The sequence below is a fragment of the Micrasema longulum genome, unplaced genomic scaffold (genome assembly GCF_059751315.1).
Source record: "Micrasema longulum isolate JH-2025_06_02 unplaced genomic scaffold, ASM5975131v1 h1tg002213l, whole genome shotgun sequence".
Taxonomy (NCBI): domain Eukaryota; kingdom Metazoa; phylum Arthropoda; class Insecta; order Trichoptera; family Brachycentridae; genus Micrasema; species Micrasema longulum.
In genome coordinates this window covers 1-14,819 of record NW_028279376.1, presented here as the reverse complement: position 1 = coordinate 14,819, position 14,819 = coordinate 1, and the positions used below count along the sequence as shown (strand labels likewise).

General features: G+C 34.6%; 1 protein-coding gene across 1 annotated transcript in view; it reads left to right on the top strand.

The window, feature by feature from the left end:
* LOC148272722 (uncharacterized) overlaps positions 1–11,340 on the top strand; it is a gene marked incomplete at its 3' end in the record, with an annotated part of 34,146 nt that extends 22,806 nt beyond the window's left edge. Inside the window, exon 2 of the mRNA XM_088239652.1 lies at positions 10,390–11,340. Within this exon, the coding sequence (XP_088095778.1) occupies positions 10,497–11,340 (844 nt within the window). The remainder of the gene's footprint in view (positions 1–10,389) is intronic.
* Between the last annotated feature and the right edge of the window lie 3,479 nt (positions 11,341–14,819).

Genomic DNA, 14,819 nt, shown 5'->3' with positions numbered 1-14,819 from the left:
TCAGTGCGTCGGTGCTTTTATATGTTGACCTACGTCACTGATTTTCTGTAGCTCAATCACAAATAATTATCGACGTACTAATAAGCGACGTGATAACAATTTCTCACCATGATTGTTTATCGTATTCGCGATTACAATGAAACATCCGTGAATACCTATTATTAAATGTCAAAACATTTTTTTTTTCGACGTATAATCTTGCTGCGCAATCACATTTGAATTTCACCAGTGTAAATATGGAAAATATTCCAAAACTGCTATTTTTATTGATTTATTTATTATTATTCATGATATTTATTACATTCAGCCGGCGGCGGCGGTTGTCAAGCCAAATGTCAAGAAACGCTGTCGCCATAGTAATTCTTATTTAATTTTCACTTTTTTGTATTAGATACTCCTTACTATTTTTCAAATGCTATATATTGTATTATTTTTTATAGTAAACCCCGATATTTCGCCAATGAACTGTATTTATTTACGAGGGAAACAAAAAACAAACCGACACGAGCGTTGACTTAGAGATTTACACACGCGTTGACTTATGACTGCGATAACTTAAGCTTGCTCATTATTGTTTATTGTGATCGCTCAAATGCTTAACATGTTTTAAGCACGTCGATAGTTATTTGTGATTGAGCTACTGGATTGGCGCCTGAATCGTAATAAAGATTGATCATCTTACCTTCATGTTTAAAAAATGATCTTCTAGGGTTGGTGTACCAATGCAGTGCCCTATGCACCATTTGATGCGGAAAGATGATTATATTTATACTCGTGATGTCAATTTTTCCTCTAGATATATTCTAAGAAATCTTGTGGATTTTTTTCACCTTAGTCGAACTGGCGATAACTGAAATTGATGTGTGCAGTGCCCTATGCACCATATGTTACAGATAAAGCGGGGTAAAATTTGCAGTGTTGCTAGCTCAAAACTGATAAATTTGTTATTTTTTTTAATTATTCCACTCTCAATTTGAAAGTTTATATTATGACGTACGGTATCCGTCAAAAGACTTCCCTCGTGAGGTTTGACAGCTTGCGCACCTTTTTCGTTCCTTTTTTAAATGCACGAATCTCATTTGTCCTTTTTTGAAACGTTCGAAAGGGATGCGTTTGTCTGTTGTTTTATGGCTGTTAAATTAAATATTTGTATCACGTGGGTGGTTGTCAACGCAGTACCTTTCCCGTATTTCTTCGATACGAAAGTACTGCAATTTTAAGGTAACTTCAAAAAACTTTGAAAATTTATACAAGAAGAACTCCCTAGGGGGAAAATCCAGCCAGTCTGCAAGCATTTGGACATACTCAAAACATTGTCGAATTAACTACCCGGTAAAAGAAGTATACAAAATTGGAAAATTGTTTTCAGGCGTTGCCTAGTACGTGAATTGGTTCAGCCGGATGAATCTCACCCGCATGATAAAGGTTTCAGCTCTTTTACTTCACAAAAGTCAACAGACGGAAGAGTTGACGAAATGTGGATGTTCAAACATATGCAGAATGGTGAATGTTACTCAGTGTGTAAAGCGGCCACTTAAACCAGCCAATGACAGGTCATAAACCCTGTAAATGTCTAGACTCCCATATTCACTTCTCAAAAATGTTTTCCCTCTCTGTTGCAACAAATTTTAATAAAAAAACTGTACTTGGAAAAATGTGGGTCGCTCTCAGGTAACAATCCTGAAAAAGGAAATTAAATGGAGAATAATTCGCCTCGTATCGTAATGTTGATGAGGTCCCTGGTTTGATTCCTAGGAAGATCGACTCAACATAGATTGGAGCTGCTTTTTCTTGCTTATGTACCGCAAAAGGTATTTTCCTTCTAACTGCTCTAATTATTGTGTGAGGATCTGGCACGATAGTCGGCTGTGGCCTTGCTAAAGAACTTCTCCGCAAATGCTTAGTGAAGATAAAACTACAGAAAATTCGTACAGGAGAAGTCGGTTTATTGACAGACGTTAACAAACCTTTCAAAGTATTTGGCATTTTGTTTAATTCAACAATGGCCTTTACTATTTTAACCCTGTATAATATTAGATTTGTTATGTTGAACTGTTTTTCTGTTACCTTTTGTGTACTTTTTTATATCATCTCCCCTTCATACGAGTACTAATCTATAACGTTTAAAAAATAATAAACCTGGCGTTTTAAATTAACTATTTTCGTTTAATTCATTTAAAGTTTCCTCACTTCAGAGTTTAGGACGCTGTGGTTCGAGGTTTTAAAACCGTAATATTTACACTTGTTGTTTTATTAACTGAGATAGATATGTTCAAATCATCAAGAATTCTCACTGCCACAATGGTTGCATCGTCTGTGTAAATTGTGATGTTAATGACCTTATCTCCCTGAGTCCTAGATTTACCACTCCCTCCTTTCTTGAAAGCGTTTTATTTATTTGTTTTGTGTGTGTCGAAAAAGTTTTTTGGCTTATGCATTGTTGTGATATATCCATTTATAAAGATGTTAAACTTGCTGTTTCTTTTTTATTTTAAATACGCGTTTTCAAAAAAAGTCCAAAATGTATTTATTTATTTATTCAAAATTTCACTCGTTTAAATATTAATGAATGCTTTCTAGGCTGTGCCCATCTCAAACCATAATAATTAACAATAAAATATAAATAGTGAAATTAATTACGTTAAATCATAATAATATTTGATGCAATACAATAACAATCCGGAAAAAAAAATATAAATAATAAAATTCCAAAGAAGACAATGTAAAAAAAGATATAAATATTAAAATACATGTGATGAAAATTTAGATTCACAAATAATCAAATATACAAACATTGAAATCAATTGAAAAAATATAAGTACAGTAAAAAATATATCAATTGAGTAGTAGTAACTTCTGGGAATGTAATCCATGTATATTATACTTTGTAAAATACTTGACATAATTTGTAAATAAATAATTAAAATATTAAATATCTCTGGAAACGGTGTTATAACGTCGAGTTACATTAAGCAAAATACGAGATATTTTGAAAAACGAATATTTGAAAACCAAAATCTAACACATATTCATACTGTTTAACAATTTATTTTCCATATTTTATAAAACGGACGTTATCCATTTATACATTTTGTGGGGATGAATATTACAATATAAGAACAGTTAAAAACATTGATAAACAATAAAAGGAGTATCGACAAACATAAGGGACATGAAGACAAGATCCTACTATTTATTTAGTGCTCGTTTAAATCAACTTAAACTTAAATCAAAAAAGTCAAACCAAATTTATGTCCTGTTATAGTAAATACGACCTTTTTTAAAAATAGATTTACTTCAATTTATTGATAAATACACATTCTTATATTTTTTTCCTCACTGGGAAATCCCGTGTTGAGGAATATATTTTACAAGTTTTTTTATCAGTACTTTTATATTTTATTTTTATATATGTACTAGCGGACCCGACAGACGTTGTCCTGCCCGTACGTTGGCTTGCCTGCTATCATATTGGAAAAATACTTTTCATCTAGGTACTTGTTTGTGATTAAATTCCAAACCGAAAAATTGTTCTATTCGAAAAATATTGAATTTAAGTAGGCACTTGTTTATGGTTGAATTCCAAAACATAAAACAAATATTTTTGCAAATATGGCATTCTTTTTGCAAACGTTAAAATCCGGTCGTCTCACCAACAAAGTGGTGTACTTATGTAGGAATACGATTTTTAAAAATGTATTGAATTTAATATTTTTTTAGTGTTACCAAAAATCTAATAAAAAGAAATAAATGGGTAGAAAATATAAGGAATTTAAGGAAAGAATCTGATTGAGATCCACAAAAAACAAATGCTGTTTGTAAATATTTAAAAACAAACTTTTTTTATACACAAAAAATATCTTTCCATTTTTTTGCAAATGCATTCTCCTCGAATGCAACCCCGGTAGATCGATGAATATAACATTTATGCTCCTAACTTTTTTTTACATATTCAATTGAAGATTTTAAAATTCTACGAACACGCACAGCTCAAAGATCTATATTTCTCTGAAAACCGCACGTAAATCGGTTAAGCCGTTTAGGAGTACGGTGACATCACACGTACAAAGGAATTATATATATAAATATGTAATAGGTATAACAGAATTCAATACAAAATATATATTTTTTATTTTTCAAGCTTTCAGACAAAGAATTATTATATTGAATGAAAGCAAGACTTGTATTTTATAAAGCCTTATGGGACATCATAGTCTCACGAGTGTGAAATAAAACCAATGATGAAAAGGCGCAGTGATGACCACTCCACGTGCGTACAAACGCGCGACTGCACATAACCTCACATTTGGAATCGCGGTAAAACAAAACGGATGTTTGTCGCGATCGTCAGACGTCAGACATATTTAGTACTTTTGCGAACTCTCGCTGGTTTACCGACGTGTGTGAGCGCCTATTATGGTATAAACATTTTTTAAAATACCCTTTTTTATTTTATTTATTGCCAGTTATTTTTTTTATTTGTCGGCCTCGTGGTGTGATGGTCAGTGCTTTAGCCTACCATGCATGAGGTCTCGGGTTCGATTCCCGGCATGGTTGATATGAAATATTTATTTAAAAGGGTGTTTTCACACTAGAATGTTTCGTAGTCCCTGGACCGTTACCTGAAGCGTGATACTGATCATCTTGCCTTCATGTAACAAAAATGATCAAGATACGCAATCAATGTTCCAATGCAGTGCCCTGTGCACCATTAGGTGCGGGAAGGGAATGATGAGAGATCCACAAACAAAAACTCACTGCAGACACACACAGGTTTATGCTTTCGAGCCAATTAATTGAACGTAGTTATGCAGAAAGCAGCCAGCCCACAATTTAAAAAAATGACATATTAATGTTATCGGGTGCAGTAGTGTCAATTCTATGTTCTGCTAAAAACAGCCAGACTGCTTTTATACAAATAGTTGTTTTGATCACCTTCTGAAAATGGTATCAATCACAAAAACGGTATTTCTCAATTTGCAGAAAACACCCACAGCACCAGAAAATCTTAACGAATTTCAAAATTAAGAAAACTGGTCAAATACATAATTAAATTCTTGTTTATAATGTTTTTTTTTTATATATATTCCTTGTTTATCATTTGTGAAAGTCAAAAACATTCCAACTGTTGTGGAGATTTGTTTATTCACTCTTTTCACGAAGGTGCTTATTATCTCAGTTTCACGTTTCCATGGCTGGCTGTTTTCTGCATAACTACGTTCAATTGTAGTGTATTTACCTGCGACCATTTACATTTTTTTTAAATTTGCATTAAGTTTATAAATACTAAATAAGTGTCGTGAAAAGTCTGTTGGTGATTTTCAGGAAATTGTTGACACACTGTAGGAAAACTCGTCTCGTCTGGGTCTCAATATTAATACAAAAAAGACTCAGATTATGTGCAACAAATCCTGTCCTGACCCTGATCAACCCCTCTATGATAATGGGCAGAGGATTGAGAAATTTGTCAGCTTTAAATACTTGGGAGTTCACATAACTGAGGATGGAAGCACGCACAGAACAGAGAGCTCGCGATCCGCCTAGGAATCGCTGGAGCAACTTTTAACATGATGCGTGTTGTCTGGAACTCTAGTCTATACTCGGTCACAACGAAATGCCGATTATTCAACTCTTGAATAATGCCAGTACTCCTATATGGGTGCGAATCTTGGCACCTTACCAAAGCTCAAAACACGAAACTCCTGAGTTTTGATAGTAAGTGCTTGAGAAGAATATTAGGTATAAGGTGGTTCGATTTTATAAATAACATTGAAGTCCGAGAACGGACGCAGCAGCCTCCTATAATGAGCGTCTTGAGGATGCGGCGGTGGACCTGGCTCGGACACGTGCTGCGCATGCCTCGGGAGAACCTAAACCGAAGTGTCCGCTGCTGCGGGCTCACGCCGTCCTGGAAGGCCGTCGATGATGATCTTTAGACTTTATTCAGCGAAATTAAGGGGCGTTGGATTGACGTGGAAAGAGGCAAAAATGCTGGCTGGCGATAGGGTCTCCTGGAGACAACTCGCGAAGTCCACAGGCTCCACTTAGGAGCGGATGTGGAAAAGAAAAAGAAAAAGAAAAAGTGTCGTATCTCAAATTACGACTTTTGCAAATTGGCTTTTTGCTTATGACGCACGGCAAGTACCTCAAGAATGGTAGGCGAACGCGCTAACCACTTTACGAGACGGACCTATTTCCATGCGATTTCCCTATTCAGGATCTTTACATTTAATTACAATTTTAATTTCTTTATTTTATACGTTTATGTACATTACAAAAATATTTTTAAGGCATACATACACGAAAAAAAATTATACTTAAATTTAAACATACAAAGATGGTAAAATAAAAATTACCAGCAATTAAAGAAAAAGTATTTTACCCTCCCTGAACTTTTTTTCACTAATATTAAAGATGTCAATGTACATTTTATTTTTTTTATTTTTTTGTTTTTTAAACAGAGTATTCAAATAATAAAGCATAATTACATAGCAATGAAATACATATTAATAGTAAAAATAGTAAACAAAAAATCCTACCAAGTCTTGGCCTGTTAGTGGGTATTCAATAAATTGTTAATGAATTTTTGCCCCCATAATAAATAATGGACAGTTATAATATTTTTGTGTAACATTAGAAAGAGAAAATAAAATTTTCTGTAAAAGATTATATGGTATTTTTTTATAGTAATTAAAAAAGGAAATAAAAAAATATTGAAAAAAAACATTAAAATATTCCTTATTATTAAAGGGCAACAAAATATATCATAGAAAAAAAGAGTTCATATCTTTAATTTGAATCCATGATAGTGCGTGTTTTTTAAAAGAAGGAAAACTTTTGAAAGTTTCGAATCAGCGAAATATTATCAGTAAAGAAAGAATTAAAAATTCATGAGAGAAGCCATTCCGTCAAAAACGCTCGTCCAGGATTCTGGTTTTATTTCGCACACGGGACTGTATTATTCGTCCGCCCGGACACGGACGACGATTTTCCATGTCATAATTCATAAAAAACGTGGAGTATTTTATATTACATCAGTTCTTAGTAGACTTCATGTTCTTTTTATTTTTAAATTTGGACGAACTTACTCGCGGGTACGATTTCAAAACCAGAACACTCAATGGATGGTCATGTGAACATTTGTCTATGATTAATGTGTAATAAAATCATATTTTATCTAAGTGGAACACTCTTTGAATTTCAAACTCAGAACGCTTTAATTATTGGAACATGTGCATAGATAATGATGGCCATAAAGCTTAATCCACAGTATCCACACGTGTATCCGATTTTCTTCGTCTTCTTATTAAAAATACATGTAATTGTAGCAGGTACCGTATTAAATATTGCGTGTTGAATCAAAACAACAACAAACCATCGCGCCGTTGCCCCGTAGGGGTAGGCAGAGAGGATAGAACGCCACATCACTATAGCTTGGCATATTCTACATTCATACATCTTCTCATGCACGCACGCCCATTATTCGTACTTTTGACATGTCCATCTTCAAGTATTTGATGGACTTGATCGTGCCATGTCTTTCTCGGTCTTCCTCGTTTTCTGCATCCATCAACATTCGCATCGTAGATCCTTTTAGCCGTTCTTTCGCTCTACATGTCCAAACCAACGCAGCACACCTTTCTTGATTCTGCCGATAATGCATGTCTCAGCCTTACACACTTCACGGATCTCGACATTTGTGTACCTATCATACATCGTTTTACCACACATTCGCCTGAGGGATCGTATTTCGACAGCATTCAACCTACTTTCATCATCATTTTTCCAATTCCATACTTCGCTCCCATACATTAGAGTTGGCACTAGAACTCCATCGTGAACTGCTAGTTAAGCCTCCTGCGATAAACATTTGTTTGCCAAAGTAGATTTCAGTGCACCGTTCACTCTGTTCCCGAAACTCACCCTCCTTTCAATATCTTTCTCGGTCTTTCCATCCCTAGTAAACATTCTTCCTAGGTACACAAATTCTTCGACCTGATTCAGAATATCTCCGTTCACACTGATCTCACATTTAGTTATAACATTTTTATCTATATATATATATATATTTTTGCCCCCATATATGTATATATATATATATATATATTTATCTATATATCTATATAAATATATAACATTTTTATCTATATATATATATATATATATCTATACATATTATCTCTATATATATATATATATATATATATATATTATCTATATATTTATATCTATATATATATATATACTCGAGTCTCTGTGAATTTAAATCATCTCTATAAATATTTTATGATGTTCTATAGTAACGATTAACAAATAATTTGCAAAAGCTACTTATGCTACTGATCTGGTGTTTATTCATTTTATATTTTTTATACCTTTTGTATGCTGACATACATACATATATATTCCTTGTTATTTTTCTTTTTATACCCATGTTTTAATATTGTTTTTAAATTTTCTCATTTAACTCATTATATTGTTATATTTTATATTGTAAAATGCACTTGTGCCGTATAATTAATTAATAAATAAAAGGCAATATTTGTATATGTGTCCTCAATAGACTGAATAACTACTGAACTGATTTACATGCGGTTTTGAGCAAAATGTACTTCTTTTTTTAAATAAGGCAATCCATCCTAAGAAGGATGATTTCTAATATGTACTTCTTTGCCATGAGCATATTTATAGCTCTTAAAATCTTCAATTTATTCAGTAGAAAAAAATTAGGACCGTTATGTTTTTTTTATCCATCACCAGGGTTGCATTCGCCGAGAATGCATTTACAAAAAAAAAATGCATGGCCAATATTTTTCAGAGACTTTTTGCCAAACTTTGTTGAGCGAAATTGAGATACATGAAGAGTTTAGTGTATTGTGGTTGTGAATACCATGATTAAATGTGTATTTAAAATTTTTGTCAGCAGAAAAGTTTATGATATTCAAAATAGTGTTAGTGATGTCGTGCAGTGCCATTACCTTGAACGGAAGTTTTATAATTTAGTTAAATGTTGTGATATAAATAAAGAATTTATTTAAAACATATAGGTACTATTTAGTGACCGACCCAAGTTTTGGTTTAAGCTTCGTTGCGTTAAAGGAAAAAATATTAACAAATTACAACAGGGATGGAGAATACCTTAAATAAGGGAATATTGAAGTCTAGGTATTTACAGGGCTTATGACCTGTCATTGGCTGGTTTAAGTGGCCACTTTACACACTGTGTAACATTCACCATTTTGCCTATGTTTGATCATCCATATTTATTTAATTCTTCCATTTGTTGATTTTAAGGAAGTTAAAGAGTTTTTAGAGAGATCGCGTTTCGACTGCATTCAGCCTACTTTCATCCCTGTTTTTCCAAGTCCATACTTCGCTCCTATACATCAGGGACGGGACCAGGACTCCGTTGTGAACTGCAAATTTTGCCTCTTGTGACAAACATTTATTTGCCAAGGTCGATTTAAGTGCGCCTTTCACTCTGTTCCCGGCACTCACCCTCCCTTCAATATCTTTCTCAGTCATTCCATCCCCAGTAAATATTCTTCCCAGATACACAAATTCCTCTACTTGTTTTAGTATAACTCCGTTTAAAGGGATTTCACATTTAGTCATACTTTCATTTTTTTCAAAAACCATCACATTCGATTTATCGACATTCATCAGAAAATCGCTTCTCTTGCATACATCGTAGACCTGAACTTCCAGACAAAACTAAATGAAAGACTCAGAAAACCTTTACAAAAGATGTTAAAAATATTATCATCAACAGTAGAATATGAATTTTAAAAGTAAAAATATTTTGGTAAATGTATGTTACCCGTAAGGGCTTATCAATCAAATTTTAAATTAAAAAAAAAACAATACTAACATCCGCAGGCGTTCGACAAGCGCTTTTGATTCTCCCCACCGCCGATTTTCAGTATTTTTTACAAACAGACTTTAGAAAAGTTTATTTTTTTATTTTTTACGGAAGTATCCCAAAGATACATTACTATTCATGTATAAAAAAATAGCACAATTGTTTTCAATAAAACGCCTGAGTATTTTAAAGAAACCTGAATTCTGAAACTATGTGAATATTCCTCGTTTTTAAAACATACCATAGTAAAATTCAGTTTTTACTACATTTAATTTTAATTTGTTCATTATTGACTGGGTTTTGTCGTGATTGATATTATTGGACTGGTAAAAAACGTATTTTAAGTTTTGTACCATATGATTTCATTTATATTTACCTATAACAAAACGTGGTATATTCAATATGATTATTCATGCTGTCGAACTAAATAAATATGGATTTTAATGAACTAATTCTTAACTCGTATTAAATTACTAAAATACAACCTACTCTCTTGTGCTTTAAAAAACGGGTTATTTTTTGTTTAGTGGACTGACGAAAATGCTAAATGTTTACGACTTAAAAATTATATTGAATCAAAGTGAAAACAAACGAACATTCTTTAACCGAACGAATTATGTAAAATGATATCAAAATGCCAAATTGGCGACAAAACCTTTTGTCAGCTGGAGAGAGCCTCTCTCTCACAGAAAACGGCAAAAAACATCAAAACTCCACTAATAGTCTGTCACGTCTTGTCACCAATGCTATCTCTATCCTACCAACAGACACCTTCCAAAAGTCTAACACGGGGTCTCGAAAGCCCAAGGCAATGACAGACACAGTTACGTCGAACTTCCAATTCGGAAGCGACAAGAAATTCGCATTTACCGAAGGAAAAACTGCTTTCTTCTGCAGAGAAGCGGATTTATCAGCTGATTTCTCATCGTTCCTTACTGATTCCTCGAGCTTTGCTGATTACGAAGACCGCAGAGGATCCGTATCGAACTTAGAAGACCCTCCCCAGATAGCAACGGCGGAAACGGAAGAACTAGACGAAGACAAACAGTTTGCTCAGAGTCTGTTTTTCCCCAATAGAACCCAAGATATCAAAAGTTACTTCGAAGAAGACATTTCCGATGGTTCAGATTGCGTTTCTACCTCTTCTTGCGATAGTTTTGAACGCTGTGAGTTTGACTGTAAGGATTTCGAGCCGTTTTCTGATACTTGCTGTTGCGATCCGAATTCCGATGGAGCCTGCGCGAGGAGTCCAAAGCTTTTGGACAGTCCCGAAGACCATTATAGATCCGTACTCAGAGATGAAGATGGAATATCGGGGAGAAGTGACTTGGACGGTTTGGACCTGACGCTGTTCGAACCCGCCAAGTTGGGAAATAAGTCACCAGAGTGCCCTAAAAGTTTTGATTGTGATCACGGAGGAGATGGAAATGTAGTCGTAGGACTTCTCAACGTCTTGATGGAAGGGCTTCAGGATAATGGTAAGATATACCTTTTTCTTTCCATGTTTATACATTTATTTGAAGTACCTAAGTAGTCAGTTTAAACATTGACTGTCCTCTATATCAATATACGGGTCCAACCTGCCGATGGAAGAGCCACATCTTTTTGGAAGATTGATACTTTAGTTTTGACATTGATCTTTTCACGTCTCCGACGGAGTTGATCGATTCTGTATATTTTTATAAGAATACAGTTCTGTCTGTAAAGTCGAACCAGAACCCGGGAAGAGTGTCATCGACTCGATGGCTACTCTAATAAGAAAATCCTGAAAAGGAAATATAGTGACGGTTCACCTCGCATTGTAGAGGTTGGCGCATTCGCTTACTATGTTTGAGGTCCTGGGTTCACTCACTCCCTGACGGTAAATATTTCATTTATACCCATTTTGTCAGAGGTTTGAAGTTTATCAAAGTCTGAACATTTTGTTAATTATCTTTATTGATAAAATTATTTTTTTGTTGGTAAAGATATAACTTAATCACATTACAAATTCGAACACGTTTTAAAACTACCGAAATGCAAAAAGTTTGCACTCTGCGGAACTGATTACGTTGAGCGCCTGGCCAATATTGACGAAAACAATGGCTCATTAAAACCATGCTACCCATTTATTAGAAAATAATGTGCAACTCACGTCCTTAGATGCTTATTTAATAAGGTTTAATACACATTTTAAAATTTAATTGGACTGATTTTCCTACTTAAATACGAAATGACAGCTTACCCCCCACATACCGCACACCGCATCTGAGGCCATAAGTCTCCTTGGAGGTGCCCACATACACGGAAAATTTGCTCGTTGTCAAACGAGAAAAGCTCCCCGTAGGAGCTCTCTGAAATCTGGTAGCCTTAGCATCTTTGTGCTGAAAGAAAGTAATCCAGAAGTACATAATATGTACTTCATTGGATTGAGAAGAGAGGGAAGTGAATTCTTCACTGACTGGAATTAAATTGATTGGACATGATCAATTCGCCGAAATGATTACAAAACTTTTTAAAAGCCTTGAAATTATTTTTAGAAGCCACCAGATCTGTATATCCGACAGGATCTATAACAGGGCCACGGATTTTTTAATTTTTTTTTTATTTAAATTTTATTGATAAACCCTTACGTGTTACATACATTTAACAAAATGTTGTCACTTTTAAAATTCACATTCTACTGTTAATAATAATATTTTTAACATCTTTTGTAAAGGTTGTCTGAGTCTTTTGTTTAGTTTTGTCTGGTAGTTTATTGTATAATTTCAGTCCATGGTTTATAAGTCTCGATTGTCCTTTTCTTGTTTTAAAAGATTGTAGCGAGAAGCTCCATTCGCTAATCATAGAGAAGGGGAAATGGACGACACCGCAGGATGTGTTCAGAAGATTGGATAGGATACCCGCAGCAGCACGAAGGGGAGTCAACAATATTAAAAACAAATAATTTTTGATTAAATTTACCATGACCTGATAAAAACTGCGTAGTCCAGTGATCGGGGATAACCCAAGAAGATTCTACGCGCTGACGGATTGAAGGAAAAAAAAGAAAGGTAACCCTCCCTGAAGGTGAAGATTCCCATCGCGATTGCCAAGCATTAAGAAGAGCATTTAAAGTCATTTTTTCATATTTGATTGAGACATTCGCATTTGATAAATACGAAACGACAGCCGTTTTACCGCCAAAAATCGACTTTTTCGAAAGCTTCAAGCTCTGGTTGAGGGCCAAAAGAAGTATCGAATATTTTTTGAACAACAACAACAACAAACCATCACGCCGTTTCCCCGTAGGGGTAGGCAGAGAGGATAGAACGCCATAACACTCTATCTTGGCATACAGACCTCGCTTCCTCTACATTCATACATCTTCTTATGCACGCACGCCGATTATTCCTACTTTTGACATGTCCATCTTCAAGTATTTGATGGACTTGATCGTGCCATGTCTTTCTCGGTCTTCCTCGTTTTCTGCATCCATCAACATTCGCATCGTAGATCCTTTTAGTCGTTCTTTCGCTGTCCATTCGCTCTACGTGTCCAAACCAACGCAGCACCCCTTTCTTGATTCTGTCAATAATGCATGTCTCAGCCTTACACACTTCACGGATCTCGACATTTGTGCACCTATCGTACATCGTTTTACCACACATTCGCCTGAGGGATCGCATTTCGACAGCATTCAACCTACTTTCATCATTATTTTTCCAATTCCATACTTCGCTCCCATACATTAGAGTTGGAACTAGAACTCCGCTGTGAACTGCTAGTTTAGCCTAGTTAATATTTTTTGTATTCCGAGTAATCCAAAAGGCAACTTTTTAGACCCATTTCATTTCAAAATTCGGAGAAAAAAAAATATCGGCCTACCTTAATGTACATACAGAAATGATTTACTTTTGTTGAGTATTAAATTGACTCACATAATGAATTTTAAATCGCAATATTGTATTAATGATTTGTCGCATTTCAAAACATCACGCTCGGTTCCATTATTCTAACTTCCTGAGTGTATTTTCCTCGTAATGATGATTCAAAAAACTAAAACATGTGTTGCGAAATATTTCTGCAGCAAAAATACAACGTGATACATATTTTGCATGTTTACGACTTGACCACAAACACACCGTGGCCCGTAATAACTAACACATATTTTGTACTTTTTTTGCGCCTTTGGAGGGCCAGTTACAGCACAGACACACAGGCTAGAAAAAAATACTTTTTATGTTTTCATCGGAAGTAGAACCCGTAACTTTTCGCGTGTAAGTGTCTTATTGATTGATTTGGTGTTTATTTTGTAGAACTCCATATTTAAACTTATAATTAGAAATCAAACACTGATTTGAGTCTACTGAACACTTTATTTTATTTTAATTATTAAACACTAAAGCTAGGGTTTCCTAGGACAGCGGTGCCCGTATTTTAACGGCCGTAGTGAACGGTGATGCAGTGGACAGCCGTCGTAAAGGTGACTAGAGTGTGGTTTTCTAGGAAAACGGTGTTATCAACATCATTTAACACGTTTTCCTAGGAAACCACTCTCTAATCACCTTTACGACGGCTGTCTACTGCATCACCGTTCACTACGGCCGTTAAAATACGGGCACCGCTGTCCTAGGAAACCCTAGCTTTAGCCTCACCCTTAACCATCGGTTTTTCCCTCAATTATGATTAATGTACATGCTATAGTTCATAAGATTATTTTTATTTTCTACTTAAGTACCTTGAATTATATAACTATATAAGGACATTCAATCCTAATAATCTTCACATTCGTTTGAAAATGCCCTAATAAGGCGAAACAATTGTCACGAAGTTTTTATTTTTATATGTTTATATTTGTAAAAATAAAATAAAGTGTTCAGTAGACTCAAATCAGTGTTTGATTTCTAATTATAAGTGTAAGTGTCTTAGCTATTACTCCACGGAGGCCGCCAATTCAACAAAGATACAAGTTTAACATATTGCAACAGTGATGGTA